A 17,871-nucleotide genomic window follows, 5' to 3' on the forward strand; every position below is an offset into this window, starting at 1 on the left:
ATAGAAAAACAGCAAAATCATTTAATTCCCAGGCTTTTTGTTTGTATTATTAAAATCTCACATCACTGTGAATGATTAAAATAAAAACATGAGCCCCAGAGCCCCCCGGAAGCCAGGAGAGGAGTGGGACAGCATCAGTGGATGTGTAGAGCTACTAACGTCTTGATTTTGGACTTCTGGTTTGTAGAGAGAACTTGTTTACGTCACTAGGCCTATGGTAAAGCAGCCACAGGACACTTACACATGCTATCTGATCCAGCATTTTCCTACCCTCTAGTCTGGTCCCCTGTGGATAGAATTTTTTTCTTCTTTTCCCCCAGGCTGGGGACAGAGCCACGGCCCTGCTCTATTTATTGCTGAGCTTCACCTACAGCCTGTCCCTTGCCTCTTTAAGAATGAGTGGCCAAGCTCATAAATGGAACACAACCTTGCAGCTGCGGGGATAGGGGTACAGCTCTGATGAACACCCACAGCTTGTGCCACCTTAGGGCCCAAGGTCACTGAGTTCAGTTCTGCTTCTTATCCAGCCCAGGCAGCTTCCTGTCCTGATGCTCAGCTGGGGTTGCGACATGTCACGTGCAAATGGCACTGTGGAGCTGGAGATGGAAGTAGCTGTGCCTCAAACATTTTCCTCTGTGAAAAGGAACAAGCCAGATACTATTCTTAGGAAGAAGAGAATATGCTATTTCTTTTCCCATAAGTTAGCTCAGCAAGTTTGACCATCCACCCCCTACATCTGCACAAGGGTTTTCATTATTCAGTGTCAGAACACAGAGGCATTTTGTGCCTTACTAACCTAGGCCATGCTGGTCTGCTCCAAGGGCTCAGGAATGACAGGGAGCACTACAGGCTGTGGTACTCAGCATTTTCCATATTCATATTCATATTCTTTCTCTCTCTCTCTTCCAACTTCCCTCTTTCCGTTCCTCCTTCTTCCCCCTCTTTCTCTCTCTCTTCTTTTGGTCTTTCAAGACAGTGTTTCTCTGTGTAGCCCTGGCTGTCCTGGAGTTTGCTTTATAAAACAGGCTGCTGGCCTTGAACTCAGAGATCTGCATGCCCCTGCCTAAGTGCTGGGATCAAAGGGATGAGCCACCACATCCCACTCTTTCCCTGTTTATGACTGAATATAGCTAGTTGCACGTGTAGTCACTGGCCCCTTAGTGCTGACTGGAAAGTTTAAAATGTCCATGGGCACTAAATTCCATAAAATTTGCAGTCTACAAGAGCTACTAGCTTTGGTTAGAAAGTAATTTAGGCGAGCCGGGTGTGTGGTGGCAGTGGTGGCACCCACCTTTAATTTCATAACTTGGGAGGCAGAGGAAGGCAAATCTCTTGAGTTCCAGGCCAGCCTGGTCTACAGAGCAAGTTTTAGGACAGCCAGGGCTACGCAGAGAAATTTTGTCTTGAAAAACAAACAAACAAAAACAATAACAAAAAGATAATTTACTTTTATATACTTTGAAGGTTAAGTGATTTTGTAATAGCTAGAAAAGAGAAATACCATGTGCTAAAGGGTCACTAAACAGGGAAAACCAGACAGACCTCCTGCCAACAAGCATTCGATCCAGGGTAGTGAGAGCTGCAGCTAAGTGGCTTCACAAACTAGTTAGAGCAATGCCTTGCAGGACTGGAACCAAGTGGCTTAGAACCCTGTCCTGGGGTTAGTTTGGTGACAGAGGGAGGAAAGTGTATGCATGCCGTGGGGTGTAAGAAAGGGAACCAGCAGCTTGTGGAGCTGGGGGCAGCTTCTAGCAGTTCTGGGTTTCACCCTTAAACGCACAGTGCCTAGTGATGATTTTCCAGCATCCCATTGGCTCTGGCAATGCCACCTCTCCTATACTGGACCAGTTGAGATCTCATCATCCTACTACAATGCTACCTGACAGTTTCCTTGTAGTTACTGCGCTGGCCGATCGTACCCAGTGCCCAGGTGCTGTGCCCAGTGCTGTGTCACACAGAATCGCACAAGCACTGCGTGAAAGGCTCTTGTTGGCTCCAGCTTTCAGATCCAACACCAGGCTTCAAAGTCTCAGCCGCCTGCCTGAGACTACAGACTGGGACAGAGCATGGTCCTGGTCCCAAGGCTCTTCTTTGCTTTTTTAAAGTTTAGTTTGTTAGTTTATAGAGAGGGTCTCAGTATAGTCCTGGTTAATTGCAAACTCATAGAGATCCCCCTGTCTCTGTCTCTTGAATGTTGGGGTTAAAGGTACAGTAAGATTATAGTGGGTTGTTTGTTTGTTTTGGACAGGGTCTCACTGTGTAGCCCTGGCTGGCCTGGAACTCCTATGAAGACAAAGCTGGCCTTGAAACTCAAAGATCCACTTGTTTCTGCTGCCCAAGTGCTGAGATTAAAGGTGTCCACCAATCACACTCCCTCCTTTGAACTTTCTGGGATAGAGCTGCCCAATCCTACAAGGGTTAGCAGTGTAATCCAATACCAGCCCAGTGCCCAGTCTGTCATCTCATGCTTACTTTGGCCAACCTTGCACGCTTGATGAGGTCATTGAGTTTGCGCACTGCAGCCTTCTGGGGCAGGCTCTGGATGTCTCGGAAGAGGTCCTGTGCTTCAGCCTCAAAGAGCCGGCGGTTGTCGGTGTTTTGCAGGGGCTGTGCCCAAAATGAACCAATGTAGACTCGAAGTACTTCAGGTGTGTTGATGACCTTGCCCAGAGACCACATGAGGGCCCCATAGACTCGCATCAGCTGCTGTGTATCCACTTGGTCAGCCTTGTTCAGTACCACTCGGATTTTGTCATCCTGGCCCCGGAAGGCCTTGATCGCCTCTGAGAACTCATCTGAGATGTCCAATTTGTGAGCGTCAAAGAGCAGGATGATCCTGTCAACCCTCTCGGCAAACCACTGTAAGACCTGGCAGAAGTCATACCCTGGTGGAGAAAAAGGTCTGTTAGTATGCTGACAACTTTGGGGGACATAAGTTTGGGGGACAGAGTTCCAGTAAAGAGGGCTGAATCTGTGGCAGCAGAGCCTATGACCTGAAAATCATTTCACATGAGGTCTCCTGGAGACAACTTCACTTGACACTCCTGACTCTGACTTCACCCAGCACAGGTCTTGGATAGGTGGCACAATGGACCTCTGATCTTGACACTATAGACCATGGGCTACAGGGCTGGTCTTTGGACGAGTCTCACTTTTCAGAAAACATCTGCAATGAAGAAGCTTAGAGGCCACCTGCAGTTTCCATGGTGTCTGGCAAGCACGGGAATGGAGGAATTTCTTTTAGTCCAAGTTTATAGAGTGTTGAGAAGGTCAAGGGTGGTCTGGGGAAAAGTTGTGATTGATATTTATCATGAGGACTATTTATAGCTTAAGTGTGTTTAAAAAGTATTTTTAAAAACTGTCATACAGAGTATGGTCATTGCCAATTTCTTTTTTAAAATGGCCAGGGCCACAACAAATTCCACTGAGTGTATTTGGCTACCCACCAATCTGTTCCAAATCAAGTAGTTAAGTAAACACTCCTCCTGAGGTCACGGCTGTCAGCCATCTCCTCCAAGGAAGTGAGTTCCCAAGAGAGGTACACAGGCGGCCAGCAGCGGAGGTTATTTTGCTCCCAGGCTGCTCAGCTGTAGCGTAGTCTCCACTTACACACTGTAGCTAAGCCCTCATCTTGCTGCTGCCTTCCCAGCTCGGCTGCCTTGTTCCCTTCCATTTCTAATGGTTTCAAACTCGTGTTAAAAGTCTAGAGAATGATACAATGAGTGCCAACATAGCTACCATGTAATTTTAACATGGTATCTTGCTTACTGCAGATACTTTGAAAAACCAAGCCTGGTTTATTCAGATAACAAATACCAGACTGCAAAAAGAATTAACTAGACCTTCACCTGTCAACACAGGCAGATCTTTACAAACATCCAACAACAGCAACAGCAGTAACAACAACAGCCTTTATGGATAGGTTGTTGGAGAGAGGGCTCAGAAGTTAAGAGCTCTGGCTGCTCTTCCAGGGGACTTGGGCTTGGTTTCTAGCACTCACATGTCATCTAATAACTGCCTAAATACAGATACATCCTTGAATATCCAGTTCTAGGATATCCAACATCCTCTTCTGGCTTCTATGGGTACTTCATATACAATGGTTCACACTTACATACAAGAAATCACTCATACATATAAAACAAAAAATAAATATATCTTAAAAAGAAAAACCTTACCCTTCATAAACAAGACAATGTTGGGTAGAAATTAGTTTCAAAGACATGACTATAATGTCAGAGATGGTGTCTCATATGCTAGTTCCCACCACTTGACAGGTGGGGGAAGGAGGATTGCTAATACGAGGCCAGCCTGAGTTACAGAACTACCTTTATCCCAACAATAGATGGAGCAATCAATCTATAGATAGCAGACAGATACAAATAAACAAACAACAACAAAAAGATGACTATAGAATGATAATATTCACATAAATGTTAAAAAAAAAAAACCTAGGCAGTGTTCGTATATTCTGCAGTAGAAGCCCAAACTGTTAGTATCAACCTAGGATGCTGGCTGGAGATGGAATATGGCCCTAAGGCAGATGAGGAAGGCTCAGGGAGAATGATCTCTTAGGAAAGATAGAGGCTTGTGGACTAAAGTTTCCACCCCTTTGACAATCAGGTGTAAGGGAGCAGACTAGTAAGGGCTTTGTTTTGGTTGGTTTTGAAATCAACTTATACCTGTAAGTGCCTTGAACTCACAGAAATCTGCCTGCCTCTGCCTCCAAAGTGCTAGGTGGGATTAAAGGTATTTGGCACCATGCCCAGCCAGTTATGTTTTTTAATAATAACAAAAATTCAGAAATGTGTGGCTAGGATGTAGCTCAGTTGGTAGAATGCTTGTCTAGTATGCATGACGTTGTGGGTTCCACCGCAACCTGCATAACAAGGTGCACTGCTATACTCCTGGGGGGAAGTGGCAAGATCACAAGTCCAAGGTCACCCTTAACTACATATCTAATTCCAGGCCAGCCTGGGATATACCAGTCCCCATCCCAAACAAAACAAAATACAACACATACTAAACAAAACTCCAAACCTACTTGAGACACATGGAAGCCCTCCTGTGGCCCTCCATGGCCTTTCCTCCCTTCCTCCCCACTTGGTACTTCTGTTGAAGGCACAGTGGAGATTTCTAATTCTCTAGTATGTCTGGCTTTAGAACTTCTGATTCCTTGAGTGCTCAGAATATAGGCCAGAGTTTACTCTCATTTCTTCAACAACCAGTTTAGACAGAGCAAAAGCCAAGACTTGCTGAACGGGTCACATAGTAGTATGTAAAAACAGAGTCAAGATTTTCCTCTGAGCTCTGGCACTCAAAGGCCAGGCAAACTGCCTCACAAGTTAACAAATACCATTGTCACCTAGACTAGTTAGTATTAGTATACTAGTCAGCCCCAAACCACAGGTCACAGTAGCTGAGCCTCAGCACATAAATATGTGTCCTTCAGGTGTCAGGAGGATGGCTGGGACTGGTTGAGAGAGGGACCTACTTGGTGATTGCTCTATGGGAGGGTGATAGACTTATCCCACTGGTCCTACTTGGTCTCTCTGCGACCAGGATGAGACTCAGAAACACTTAGAGAAAATGCCATGAGCAGCCAAGGAAGATGAGTCACTTTCTGACAAACTCCCTTTCTGCTCGGATGGGAGGGCCCTCCGTGGGCCACCAGGTGTCCTTTTTCTTTGTAGGCTGGATACAAGTAAGTGATCTAGACTCAGACACTGTTACCTTTCAACCAGAGTGGAGGGCTGAACCTCAAAGGAATAAACGATGTGACAATAGGAGGAAAATGTATTCATGAAGGTGAATGCAGTCCTGTGTTTGCAGCCATTCCTGAGCCTAGCTTTCCAACATCCCCATTAACTCTGTGACTGACCTGACCAGTTCTCTATCTGTGAGTCACAACTCTTTCACAGCGGTCTCCTAAGACCATGAGAAAACACAGAGATTTATATTATGATTTATAACAGCAGCAAATTGCAGTTATGACATAACAAACAAAATAATTTTATGGTTGGGGTCACCACAAAAAGAGTCACTGAACGTCTCAGAGGAGTACAGGGTTATATAAGGTGGGGAAGGTTAGTTTGCTCAGTCGCCTGTGCATACCTTTATGATTTTTACCTTTTTAGTCATTTTGTATGATCCTAATTCACTGGCACTCAATATGCTTCTACTGTACAACCATCATTACTTTCCATTTCCTAAACTTTTTCATCTTCCCAATTAAAACTCTAAGCCCATGAAGTAACAAGTCTCTACTCCCTGAATCCTGAAGTCCTGAGAGGATGTGTGCTACTGACATAAGCTGGCCATGTCAAAGACTGTGGGTCCTCAGACCCACAGAGGCACGGCAAAGCCTACCTTGGATGAGAGAAGTGCAAGCACTGACAGTTATCAATATGTCACCACAGCCCCCTCCCAATACTGTACCCAATGTGTGTGGCCTAAAGACTGCTCCTACAGAGAATGTTCCTGCTGAGATTAGCTAATCTTATTCGCTTGGTGCAGCTGTGTGCCATAAACTCTGTCTCTTTGTTTATCTGTCTGTCATGACCCCATTTCCTTGTTCTGCTATATACAATAACTCCACTTCTCTGTTCAATTGCATATAAGAAACATACTGCGCTTCCAGGGTGCAGTGGTTTCTTTAGCTAAGAGCCCAGACCACCTAGTTGTCTGTCTGTGTCTCTGTCTTTTCCTCATTTGCTCACTATCTCTGTCAGGTCTATTCCTAGAGTTATGCTGGATGTAGCATCCTCTATACTCTCAGTTTCTGGGTACAGCATTCTCCTTACTAGGTTTATGAATCTGACTACTATAGTGCTGCATATGAATGAATCATACAGTATTTGTCCTTTGTAAGTGGCTGGTTTCACCTGACACAATCAAGGATCATCCTGAGTGTACCAAGTGTGTGGTGTGTATGCACGCACATATGTATGAGCTTGTGTAGAGGCAAGAGGAAGATATATGGTGTCCTGCATGCTTGAGCACTTTTTGCTTTATTCCCCTGGGACAATACATAATAATATTCAGTCTCTCGCTGAACTTTATTTTTAGCTCCCAAGACAGAGTCTCATGTAGTCTTGCCTAGCCCGGAACTCAGAGATCTACCCGTCTCTGTCCCCAGAATGGAATTAAAGGCATGTGCCACGATACATGGCCCTAAAGATTTTTATGTGTGTCTGTGTGAGCTACACGTGTGCAAGTGCCTATGAAGGCCAGAGGAAGGTGCCAGGACCCTTGGAGCTGGAATTCAGGCTATGAGCTGCCCAAGATAGGTACTGGAATGCACAACTCTAAAAGAGCAGTATGTGCTCTTAACTCCTGAGCCATCTCTCCAGCGTCCCTCTTCAGCTTATAAATACGTTCACAAACCACAGGGACCATCTTCTTCATAGTTACACACATTGTGGACTGTGGGCAGTTTGGGTTTAGACACATAGGTGCCTTGAATCTAATCCTGCCTCCATCATAGTAGTTCTGTGACTTTGTCTGTTGCCTCGTTCGTAAAACAACATTACCCACATACAATTTAGGGCCTCAGTTTTTTTTTTTTTTCCTGAGACAGGGTTTCTCTGTATAGCCCTGGCTGTCCTGGAACTCACTTTGTAGACCAAGCTGGCTTTGAACTCAGAAATCCACCTGCCTCTGCCTCCGGAGTGCTGGGATTAAAAGGCGTGTGCCACCACGCCCGGCTTGGCCTCAGTCTTAACATATAAGAAATTTAGAATATCTTAGCACCTAGAAAACAGTTCAAAATGTTACCTAGTAAAGAAACAAAATTTTGTATCTAGTGTTTGAGGTACTGTGAGGTCGCAGTAAATGATAATCAAAAGATGCCTGGCTAGGGTGAAATACAGTCTGGATCTAGGACGAGAGGCTGTTACTGAGGAACTTTATAAAACTCAGGTATCTAGCTTTGTCTAGCTCCAAACTGTCTCTTAAAAGGCTTATAAGGAGGGAGGCAGGCAACATGGGTTACTCCTGACACATCAACTGGAGTAAAGGAAGCTAGTTACTAGAGGATAAACTGAGCAGCTTATCAACATAAAATCCTAACAAGCAAGGACAGGTGCCACACGGGCGCTGCCTACAGCAGGGTGGAGCTGGGACTGATCCCTAAGTGACTGCAACAAAGAGAGGCCTCCTAGGGTGATGAAGCTGTGTCCAGATTTGTCACAGCCTTCCAAACTGCACAATTATAAGAGATGTATTTTACTGTAAATGAGCATGCACATATGCATGCATGTGTGAACACTGCAGGAATGGCATAGCAGCACCTACCTTCCTTTGGTGCTCATGATGTTTTTTAAACATTCATTTAATTGTTTTAGACATATTTTGAGTGTATGAGTGTTCAGGCTGCATGCACATATGTGCATCATGTGCATTCCTGGTGTCCATGAAGATGAGGAGGCAGCATCAGGTCCCCCTGGAACTAGAGTTACAGATACTGGTGAGTCCCGGCGTGGGTGCTGGGAACTGAGCGTCGGCCCGCTGCAAGACCACAACTGTACTCTTCACCACTCAGCTGCCTCTCCAGCCCTAATTATAAACATTTCAACTCTTTAAGACCCTCCAATGGAACCTCTGTTGGTATGAAACAAGAATGAGATATAATCAGGCCAATTTTAAGACTTTGGGAGGTGGGAAAAGGGTATGTGCCCTTCGGAAGATTCCAGTTTGGCATTCCTGGCTCTGTGTTCCAGGAACAAAGGGAGGGTCAGGAAGGAAGGGGCCTGTCCATCCAATCAGGGCCTTTCCGTCATGGTGTCTGTGGAAACTATGGTCTTCATTTGGGCCAGAGAAAGAGCTGCCAGGAAATGGCAGCTAGGGTTCGAAGTTGCTCTCTGGCTCAGGTAAATTACGAGGTGGGGGAATTGAGGAAGCAAATTTGGCTCTTTTTAATAAAGGGGGGCACTTAAATTTCTCCCCAGAGCAAAATTTCTAATTACATAACTTTTAAACAAGTTGTGTGTCAATAAAAGGATGTAAAACAATGGAAAACAATCAGAACCAAGGTCAGATTCTCCCTGCCCAGGTCATGTGGCCTTGGGGTGGCCTTCAGTCTCTGCTCCAACCTTTCCTCCTAGAGTTGGCAGCTCTAGTTCTTGTTTGGGCCCTTATACATCCCAGAACTTCTGTGTTGGTTGTTAGTGTGATCCCAAGATCTCCTGGGCCTTCTGGTCACCCTCTATCTCTCTATACCCTTCTATCTCTCTATACCTAATTGGTGAGTGTCCACAGGCACTGAGAATGCTGGCCAGGCTCCCTCCTAGGCAAACTACCCTGGTCCCTGGGCTCCCTCCTCTCCAATATGGCCCCTAAGCCCCTAAAAGTATTCCTAACTCTTGAAAATTGTGAGTACTCTGAGGACAATGTTTACAGAGCAAAGTCTCCATGTTCAGCCTGTGCCTCACCACTGGGTCTTTTCAGAAGTCTTGTATTGAACCCCACTCTCCCTACCCTACAAAGCACAAGGGGCTCTCTGTGGTGTGTCGGAGGCCTGTCCTTTCCAGTCTCCATACCTCTGCCTGTACTTTCCTTCTGCTTGCACTGACTGGTCTGTTCCCTGTCTGACCACCTATGGGGCCCCTCCCTCCATGCAGCAGGATGGGACTTCCCTCCTGTATCCTTCCTATAGGCTTGTTCTCTGCTTCAGGCTTTGGAGTGCCTCCTGGCCCAGGTCTCACTAGTGTACACCATAGCAAGTTGGAGAGCAGGCAAGGTCTTAATCATGTTTGCTACTCAAAAGCACATTGCAGTTGCTCCACACCATCTAAGCCAAGTTCCCTCTGACATGACTTTCCTTTCCCAGTACTTAGTTAGTCTGTAGTGGTGTGTTTATTTGGCGATTAGAAGATGTAAATTCAAGGCTAGAGGGATGACTTAGTGGTTAATAGCACTTGCTCTCTTCCAGACGACCTGAATTTTATTCTTAGCACCCACAATATGAGGCTTCCCTCCCCATTTTGCCTAACACTATATACCCAGTATCTACTATTGAACATAAGAGGTGTTTAACAAACGTGTCTTGGGCTGGTGAGATGGCTCAGCGGGTAAGAGGACTGACTGCTCTTCCGAAGGTCCTGAGTTCAAATCCCAGCAACCACATGGTGGCTTACTACCACCCGTAATGAAATCTGACACCCTCTTCTGGTGCATCTGAAGACAGCTACAGTGTACTTATGAATAATAATAAATAAATCTTTAAAAAAATGTGTCTTAGTTCTCAGAAAAAATAAAAATGGAACTATCAAACAATTTGCTAATCCAATTTCTGGGTATTTGGAGGGAAGACTTGAAATTGAGACAGATAGCTTGCATTCCCATGTTAACTGTGGTCTTTATTTTGAGCCAAGCTGTGGAACGCATGTGCCCATGCATTGATGTATGTATAAGGAGGATGTGATAGATTCTTAATGCAGAGTATCATTTAGCTTTAAAGAAAGGAAATTCTGCAGCATGTGGCAATGTGACAACATGGATGAGTTGGGAACATTATGATAAATGAAATAAGGCTACAAACAAATGCAGAGGCTACGTGATCCTACCTATGAGATGCTAAAACAGTCAAACTCACAGACTCAAACAGGAGAATGGTAGCTGCTAGGGCCTGGGGAAGAGGGGCCAACTGGCAGAACGGCCCAGTTATGCCAGATGAACGAGCCCTAGAGATTGGTTCAACTCTACTGTACCCAGAATTAATTCCATACTGGATATAAACATTTGGTAAGAGGGGCCAGCAAGATGGCTCAGTGTGTAAAGTCACTTGTCACCAGGCCTGACAATTTAGGTTTATCCTTGGAATCTGTTTGGTGGAAGAGAGAACTAATTCTTATATTTTTGTCCTTTGACTTCCACATCTGTGTTGTGGTTTGTATGCAAGCCCCCACCACTCAGACATACAAATAAGTAAAATTTTGTTTTTATTAGATGTGCATGGGAGAAGGAGAGAAAATTATAAGGAGAATAGATTGCCTGTAAAATATTCTTATTACAATAAAATAAAAAATAAAATAAAAAATAAAATAAAATAAATTTGGCTTGGCCAAGTGGGTTGATTTGAATAAGTATCAGTTTCTTGGCAATTTGAAAGATATAGTTACTTAAATAGTTCTAAAAAATGGGCTATTTCTAACTACAGGAAGTGAATACTGTCTAAAAATAAGCATCAACTATCTGGGTCCACTCAGGCATTCTAACCATAGTTTTAAAAAGAGGCACTTCAGTAAACAATAACAGCCACTTTGGTCAGACTTTTGTGGGGAGTCTTTTCATTGTTTCCAGGCTGAGTTTACTTTACAACTAGCAAAATATTTTTCTGAACATTTCATTGTTGTTGAGAGCAAAATGACAGCTAAAATTACACAAGAGATGTACATGTTTATGGTTCTCGCTCCATCCCTGCCCCGAGAGCTTCCTAGAGAACCCTCTCAGCAGTCCTTGTGACACTCCTGCAGGGTGCTATCATTTCCCCTGACCTACAGACAGGAACTGACTAGAGAGGGCATCTCACTTCCCCAGAGTACACAGCATGAACCAAACCCAGGCATTCTAGCCCCAGAGTCTGCGCCTTTATCCGTTGTGTGGCACCACAGGGATGATGTTCCTTTCCTTCTATAGTGTTTTCAGCAGGAGAGGGGGGATTCAATTTCCAGCACTTTCCAGATACAGGCTACACTGGTGTACCTTCCACCACCCTGAAGATGAACTAGCATCCCTGCACTATGCAGGCCCTGCCCCCACCACAGCAGATCCCAATCAGCTGTTCGTTTCAGAGCAGGGACAAGTGGTGGTATTCTGATGGACAGGTGGCTCTATTCTACTTTTCCCTCTGCACAGTGTTGGGGCGAGGGTGGTGCTGAGGGGTGGTGATTCTGGATTGACACTGAACCCTAGTTCCAGTAGGTCTTAGGGAGAACACGTGCTGTGGTAACTCTGCACAGAAGGGTCCCAGAGAAGAGTTATTTTTGTGGAGGTTCAATGTGAGGTTTTTTTTTGTTTTGTTTTGTTTTTTTTTACAGATTTTGGTGGGTAATGGTTATCTCTTGGGGAACATAGCTAGTTAGAATAAGATCCCTGAACTCAGGAGTAGTCCCTGCCTCAGCACACCTGGCCTGAAGGGGTTTGGCTAAAATTTAGATTCTAACCAGGCCCAGATAAGCTCAGTCCTGGGCTTCCTGCTGTTTACCTTGTTTCCCGCCCCATCCTTCTCCCTCTGGGATTCAGGCCAAGACCCTGTAAATCAGATTTTCTATGCACGTTTCCTTGTAAAATAAACACGCCAACCTCACAGCCTGTCTGTGTCAGGAGACAAGAGACCAGAGAAAGTTATATCAAACTAGCATATCAAGGCTGGTGATATACTCACAACCCATATGGTGGAAGGAGAAAACGGATCCCCAAAGGTTGTCTTCTGTCCATACCTGTGTCATGCACAGTGTGCCCACAGAATGTACAATCAGAAAAAAAAAAAGTTAAATGATCAACACATAAAAGAAGCCAGTCAGCAGAGAAGGGCTAGGACCACTTGCTTACCAGGCTTCGTGTAACAACAAAGCAGTGTGAAAAAAAAACAAAACAAAACAGGAGAAGCAGGTGCTACTCAAATGTCCTATAAAGGACATGGATGGAGGCTAAACCTTAAGACTTTACTCCCTCTGGGAGTACTTTCCATTTCTTAACAAACTGTCTCTATTCTTATTTCTAACCAATCCTTTTTCCTGGGTCACAGAGCCTGGAATTAGGTGCCCTTTACTTCCAGGCAGTAGCAGTGCTCAGGAAGATGGTGAGGATAATAAGAATGGCCGAGCAGACCATGAGGAAAAGTCTCACCTCAACAGGGTCAGTGCACCAACACTAGACAGAGGGAGGTTCCAGGTGAATCCTAGCCCAGTAAATTCCACTGCTTCTTGTAGTGTGCCGAATGAAAACAAAATGTTTCCTGTCTTACCTTCCATCTCAGAATGAAAGTGAGGTAAGAGGGCGGGGAAAGGGCAGGATGCCATCTGACACTGAGGCCCTTTTCTGGTGAGGGACCTTGTTGGGAATCTACCAGTGACACACACAAGTCTTGTCACTTGGCCCAGCTAACTATTCCCTGTTGCCAGGCCTCAGTTTCCACATCTATGAGATAAGTCCGGTGATCACCAGGGGACCTCTTGAATCTTTTTTTTTTTTTGGTTTTTCGAGACAGGGTTTCTCTGTGTAGCCCTGGCTGTCCTGGAACTCAGAAATCCGTCTGCCCCTGCCTCCCGAGTGCTGGGTGGATCTCTTGAATCTTAAGGTTACTAGCTGTTTATATGGTTCTGGATAAGAGGCCATAAAAAGCCAAATGCCTGGGAGACACAGTTCAGCTTTTTAGCATCCATTTAATACAGATATCCAGTAGTTACAGGATCAGCCTAAAGAGGTTACAGGAGTACTGAATAATTAACTCTAATAAAATGAGCAAGTAACATGTCCCATTTATTATATTCCTTCCATATAGAATTTGTATGCTACAGCATCTGGGCCAAATTGAACATTGCAGTAAACAGTTTGTCCCGAAAATTTGATTCCTTTGTGACCCAATTCCAGACAACGCTATGCTGAAAGAAACTACCAGAGGAAAGGTCAAAGGATGCTTAAAAAGTGACTGGCCCAGCCTTCCAATATTGTATAAAAATTAACAGTATCAAGGAATCAGTGTCACACATGAAAAAATACCCATTTCTCATTTTTTCAAGTGGGCTGTGTGTACATCAGACAAGAAAATCTTAAACAATACATTTATAAATCAGAAAGAGTCAGCTTGGCAAAGATTACCTGAATTTTCTTGAGGCAAAATGCCAATATAATTAGGCTCCACCCAAGTGTGATAGGGCCAAACACTGACAAATAAGGCTTTGACTTTGACAATAAATCTTGTCATTCCCTGGTTCAGAGGGGCAAAAAGACATCGATTCTTCAAACCAATGGTTTTCTAAAGAGAAATGGTATACCAAGATGACGGGCTCAAGAAAAGCCTTGAAAACAACTCCCGACTCCAAGAACCCAAACCTACCCTGCCCTTGCTTTGAAACATCCAGTACTGCCTAGTGTTCTGTGAGCGTGGGACAGCAGCCAGTCATTACGACCAGCTCCAGCACTAAGTTATGGTGTGCCAAACCATTACTCAGAGATATCCTGAGTTTATGTTACAAATGTACAAATGTACAAATGCAGATCCAATCAGCAGAGACTATGTGAGTCTACAAATGGGCTCTTAAAAAAACAAAGACTCACTTATTTTACCAAGAACAGTCCCTATGTTATAGCTATAGTTACCAACGGTACTTCAAAATAGTCAAATAAAGCCTGGTGTTGTGGTGCCAGAGACAGGCAGATCTCTAGAAGTCCAGTCTGGTTATACAGTGAGACCCTGATTCAAAACAGAAATGAAATGAAGACATAAACAAAACCCAAGGGATATTTGGATCCAGGTGAAATGTGTGAGATGGGGTTTTTCTAGGAAGCTGCACAGTACACTTGAGAAATATCACCAAGTACAGAAAAAGAGCACCATGGGAGAAAAACCTAGAACTGTGACATGAACTGGGCTGCCACACCTCTTTCCTGACCACTCCCTGTGGCAGGCCTCCCAATTCTAGCCTTGTTGTACTCTCTGGCTTCCCCCTGCTCTACTGTCAATACAAATACAATACGAATATCCAATCTACTCATTCTGGGTTTTCCCTTTTGTTCTCCAATGAACGAATGAAGAGGTTTGGTCGATCTCTGAATCCCAGGATCAAGCTAACACTGAGATCCTGGGTCTAACCATATCTCTATATGATAAGCAGTGGCCACCATGCCCATTACTCACCACTAAGCTAAATGGCTTATACAGGGTCCCTCCTTTATCTCCAGGACTCTGTGCTGTGCTGTGAGCTCAGGTCGGCCTCTTCCAGATCCTTTGTGAGCTTGCCTTCATCACAGGACCTGCACCCAGGCGCCTGATCAGCCCTGTTATCCGCAGCTCTTCACACCCACAGGTTTGTCTGGATGGCAGAGGAGCCAACACATGTGGCAGTGAACTCCGAAGTTAATCTTTCTCTGTGCTTCATGGCTCCTGAGAATAGCTAACGTTTACCGAGTACCTATGCATTTACTTGGACTATCTGATAAAGCTTTTCTTTCCTAGAAAGAAGGCTTGAAGCAGCAAAGTATCTTCCCAGCCTGTGGCAGGGCCTGGGAAGTGGAAAGCTGCTCCAGGAGGCACTTCTCAGCATGCAGCTTCTCTGTATCTAGCAACCTGCATTTGTAGCCATCTCACCCACCATAGGGTTCCCCACCCCTCAGGAGGAGGATAGAGACTATTGTGGAAGGTTTTTGTTTTTTTCACATGTAACAGGAGGATTGAGGCAATCTGAAAAGAAAGGCCCCATTATACTAGGGGAGGCTATTAAACATTTGAAAGTACAAATGTGAAAAAAAAATCTTTAAATTCATTAGAGGTTTGTAAAAACCTTAACTCGAGAGATCTGAAATGCTTAGAGGGCACTGGGCACTCCACATAGAGTGACAGAGAACAGAAGCTTCAGACCATGACTCCTTTCCCCTGGTCACCTGGTGACCTCTGCGGGGTACAATGACCTTTGCTCTCATTGGAGGTTTTCCTCTGGGAGATACTGGTTACCCTCAGAGTCCAGCCCAGCGCTGCCTCGGGCAGCCTTTTCCTAGACAAAGAAGAGGCTCTGGGAGCTAGAGCTCTAAGTCTAGGAGAGCCATCAAATTTCATGTTTGTGGTGAAAGGGTTCTAGGGGTCTGACTCAGAAGCAGTGGCCTAATGCTGCTCCCAAGTCCTCCAAGTGGCACTCTCTTATGTCAGAATCCCTGAGAAGCTGCCTCTGGTCACCACCCAGGTACCAGGAGGCAGTGGCAACTGTGCCTTAGCCTGGAACTAATCACTTCAGTGTGCCATGTAACTGGGGAGCAGAGAGAACAGGGCTGGACATAAAAAGACACAGAAATATCCTGGTATCAAGCAAAGAGAAACACAATCTACAACAGAAATTGACCAGTAGTCTGCAGGAAAAATGTCCAGATGTTCATAATGGTAACAATTACCTCTGGGTAATCAAGAGGTTTAAAAGATAACCTTTCAATGGCTTCCTGTTATTCCCAAAGCAAGATTTATGCACCTCTTCTCTAGGCCTTTGGCACATGTCTGCAGACCCTCCTGAGCCGCCTCGTCCACTATGCCTGGCTACTCACCAGTGCACCATAGACCCCGAGCTTTTACCAAATGCAGCATCTTCTCCTGAAGAGCCTCTCTCAACTCTGTTAGGCAAACTCCATTCTTTTTTGGTGGCTCTAGGGATTCTACCTGTAAGTGTCATACATCCCTGGCCTTTCCTACCATTCTCTATGTCCAGTCTGTATGTCTCCTCAGAGACCACCCTGACTAGACAACCATAGTAGGAATACCACTGGCTATGGTACACCAAGGCTTTGGTATTTAAGCTTGTGTTTCAACTTGCATTTGTTCTGTATTTTGACTCATCCTCAATGTCCAGAGTATCTGTTGTACAGAGTCAGCCAAACAGCTGTCTTACGGCTGTGAAAACTAAAGCAACCGGCATGCGCAAAAGGCACTGAAGAGCACGCCCAGGAACGCCTGGCACCATGTGACAACCAATGCCAGAAGATCTCCTTCCCCTCCTTTCTACTGCCTCTGATGAGGAGAACTGCAGGGTGGTATGCAGTTTTTTTGAAGATTACCATAAAAATCTCTGAAAAAATAGGATTTAATTAGTATCTGGAGAGTGTTTTAGTTAAGTTTCTATTGCTCTGATAAAACCCCATGACCAAAAGCAACTTGGGGAGGAACGGGTTTACTTCAGCTTACAGTTCTATATCACAGTCATTATCAAAGGAAGTCTGGGCAGGAACTCAAACAGGGCAGGAACCTAGAGGCAGGAGGTGATGCAGAGGCCATGGAGTAGTGCTTACTGGCTTGTTCTGCCTGCTTTCTTAGCATCAAAGGGTATCTGCCAAGGGTAGTTGAGCTGGGCTTCCCTACCTACAGGAAATCTTACAGAGGCATTTCCTTAAATGAGATTCCTTCTTCCCAGGTGACCCTAGCATGTGTCAAGTTGATAAAAACTCCCCAGCACAAAGAGGAAAGCATCAATTATATTGCTTTCCAAGGCTGCCTTCTCAAGGGTGAGACTGGTGGACTTCACTGTCCCGGTTTATGATTATCAGTTGTTCCCTTCATAAACTAAGAAAAATGTCCACCTCGCCATCAATGTGTGTGTGTGTGTGTGTGTGTGTTGTTTTTCAAGTTAAAGTCTAGACTTTAAGTTTGGGGAAAAAAAGCAATCATTCTCCATGATCAATTATGCATTTAAAATGTTAGTAAAATCTCTGCCAGGGCCTGGCAAATGCCGTTCTGAGTCACAGTGGTGATGCGTTCACATCAGAAGCAGCAACGCTAGTGATGTGGAATTTCCCATGGCATCGGTGGAAAGGAGACACAAATGTGTTTGTCAGCAAACTTCTCCAAAGCAAAAAGAAATCAGGATTTCCTGTTGGAGGCTTGTGTGGCAGGTGATGTCTAGCATCTCACAGCCCTAGCTGACAGGCCTTCGCACAAGCCAGAAAATAGAATCTGACAACGAATCATTAGGGGTCAGCCTAAGCTATGGGGGCTGACATTTGTCCCTTAATGCTAAATCCAAAGTTTAGAGGTCACTAAACTCAACTCTAAATGTATGAAATGGCTTCATGATCTGAGTGTGTAGACACACATTCTACAGGGTTCTCTACCACGCCACCACCCACTTCTTAATTCTCACTATACCAAGTAACCAAGTCTCCTGCCATGTGTGT

At 44.8% G+C, this 17,871-nt stretch overlaps 1 protein-coding gene across 2 annotated transcripts in view; it reads right to left on the minus strand.

Moving 5' to 3' along the window:
• Ehd4 (EH-domain containing 4) overlaps window positions 1-17,871 on the minus strand; it is a 65,089-nt gene that overhangs the window by 10,061 nt on the left and 37,157 nt on the right. For both annotated transcript variants that reach the window (NM_133838.4, XM_017319352.2), the window contains exon 4: window positions 2,473-2,885. In NM_133838.4, the coding sequence (NP_598599.2) occupies window positions 2,473-2,885 (413 nt within the window). The remainder of the gene's footprint in view (window positions 1-2,472; window positions 2,886-17,871) is intronic.

The sequence above is a fragment of the Mus musculus genome, chromosome 2 (genome assembly GCF_000001635.26).
Source record: "Mus musculus strain C57BL/6J chromosome 2, GRCm38.p6 C57BL/6J".
NCBI lineage: Eukaryota > Metazoa > Chordata > Mammalia > Rodentia > Muridae > Mus > Mus musculus.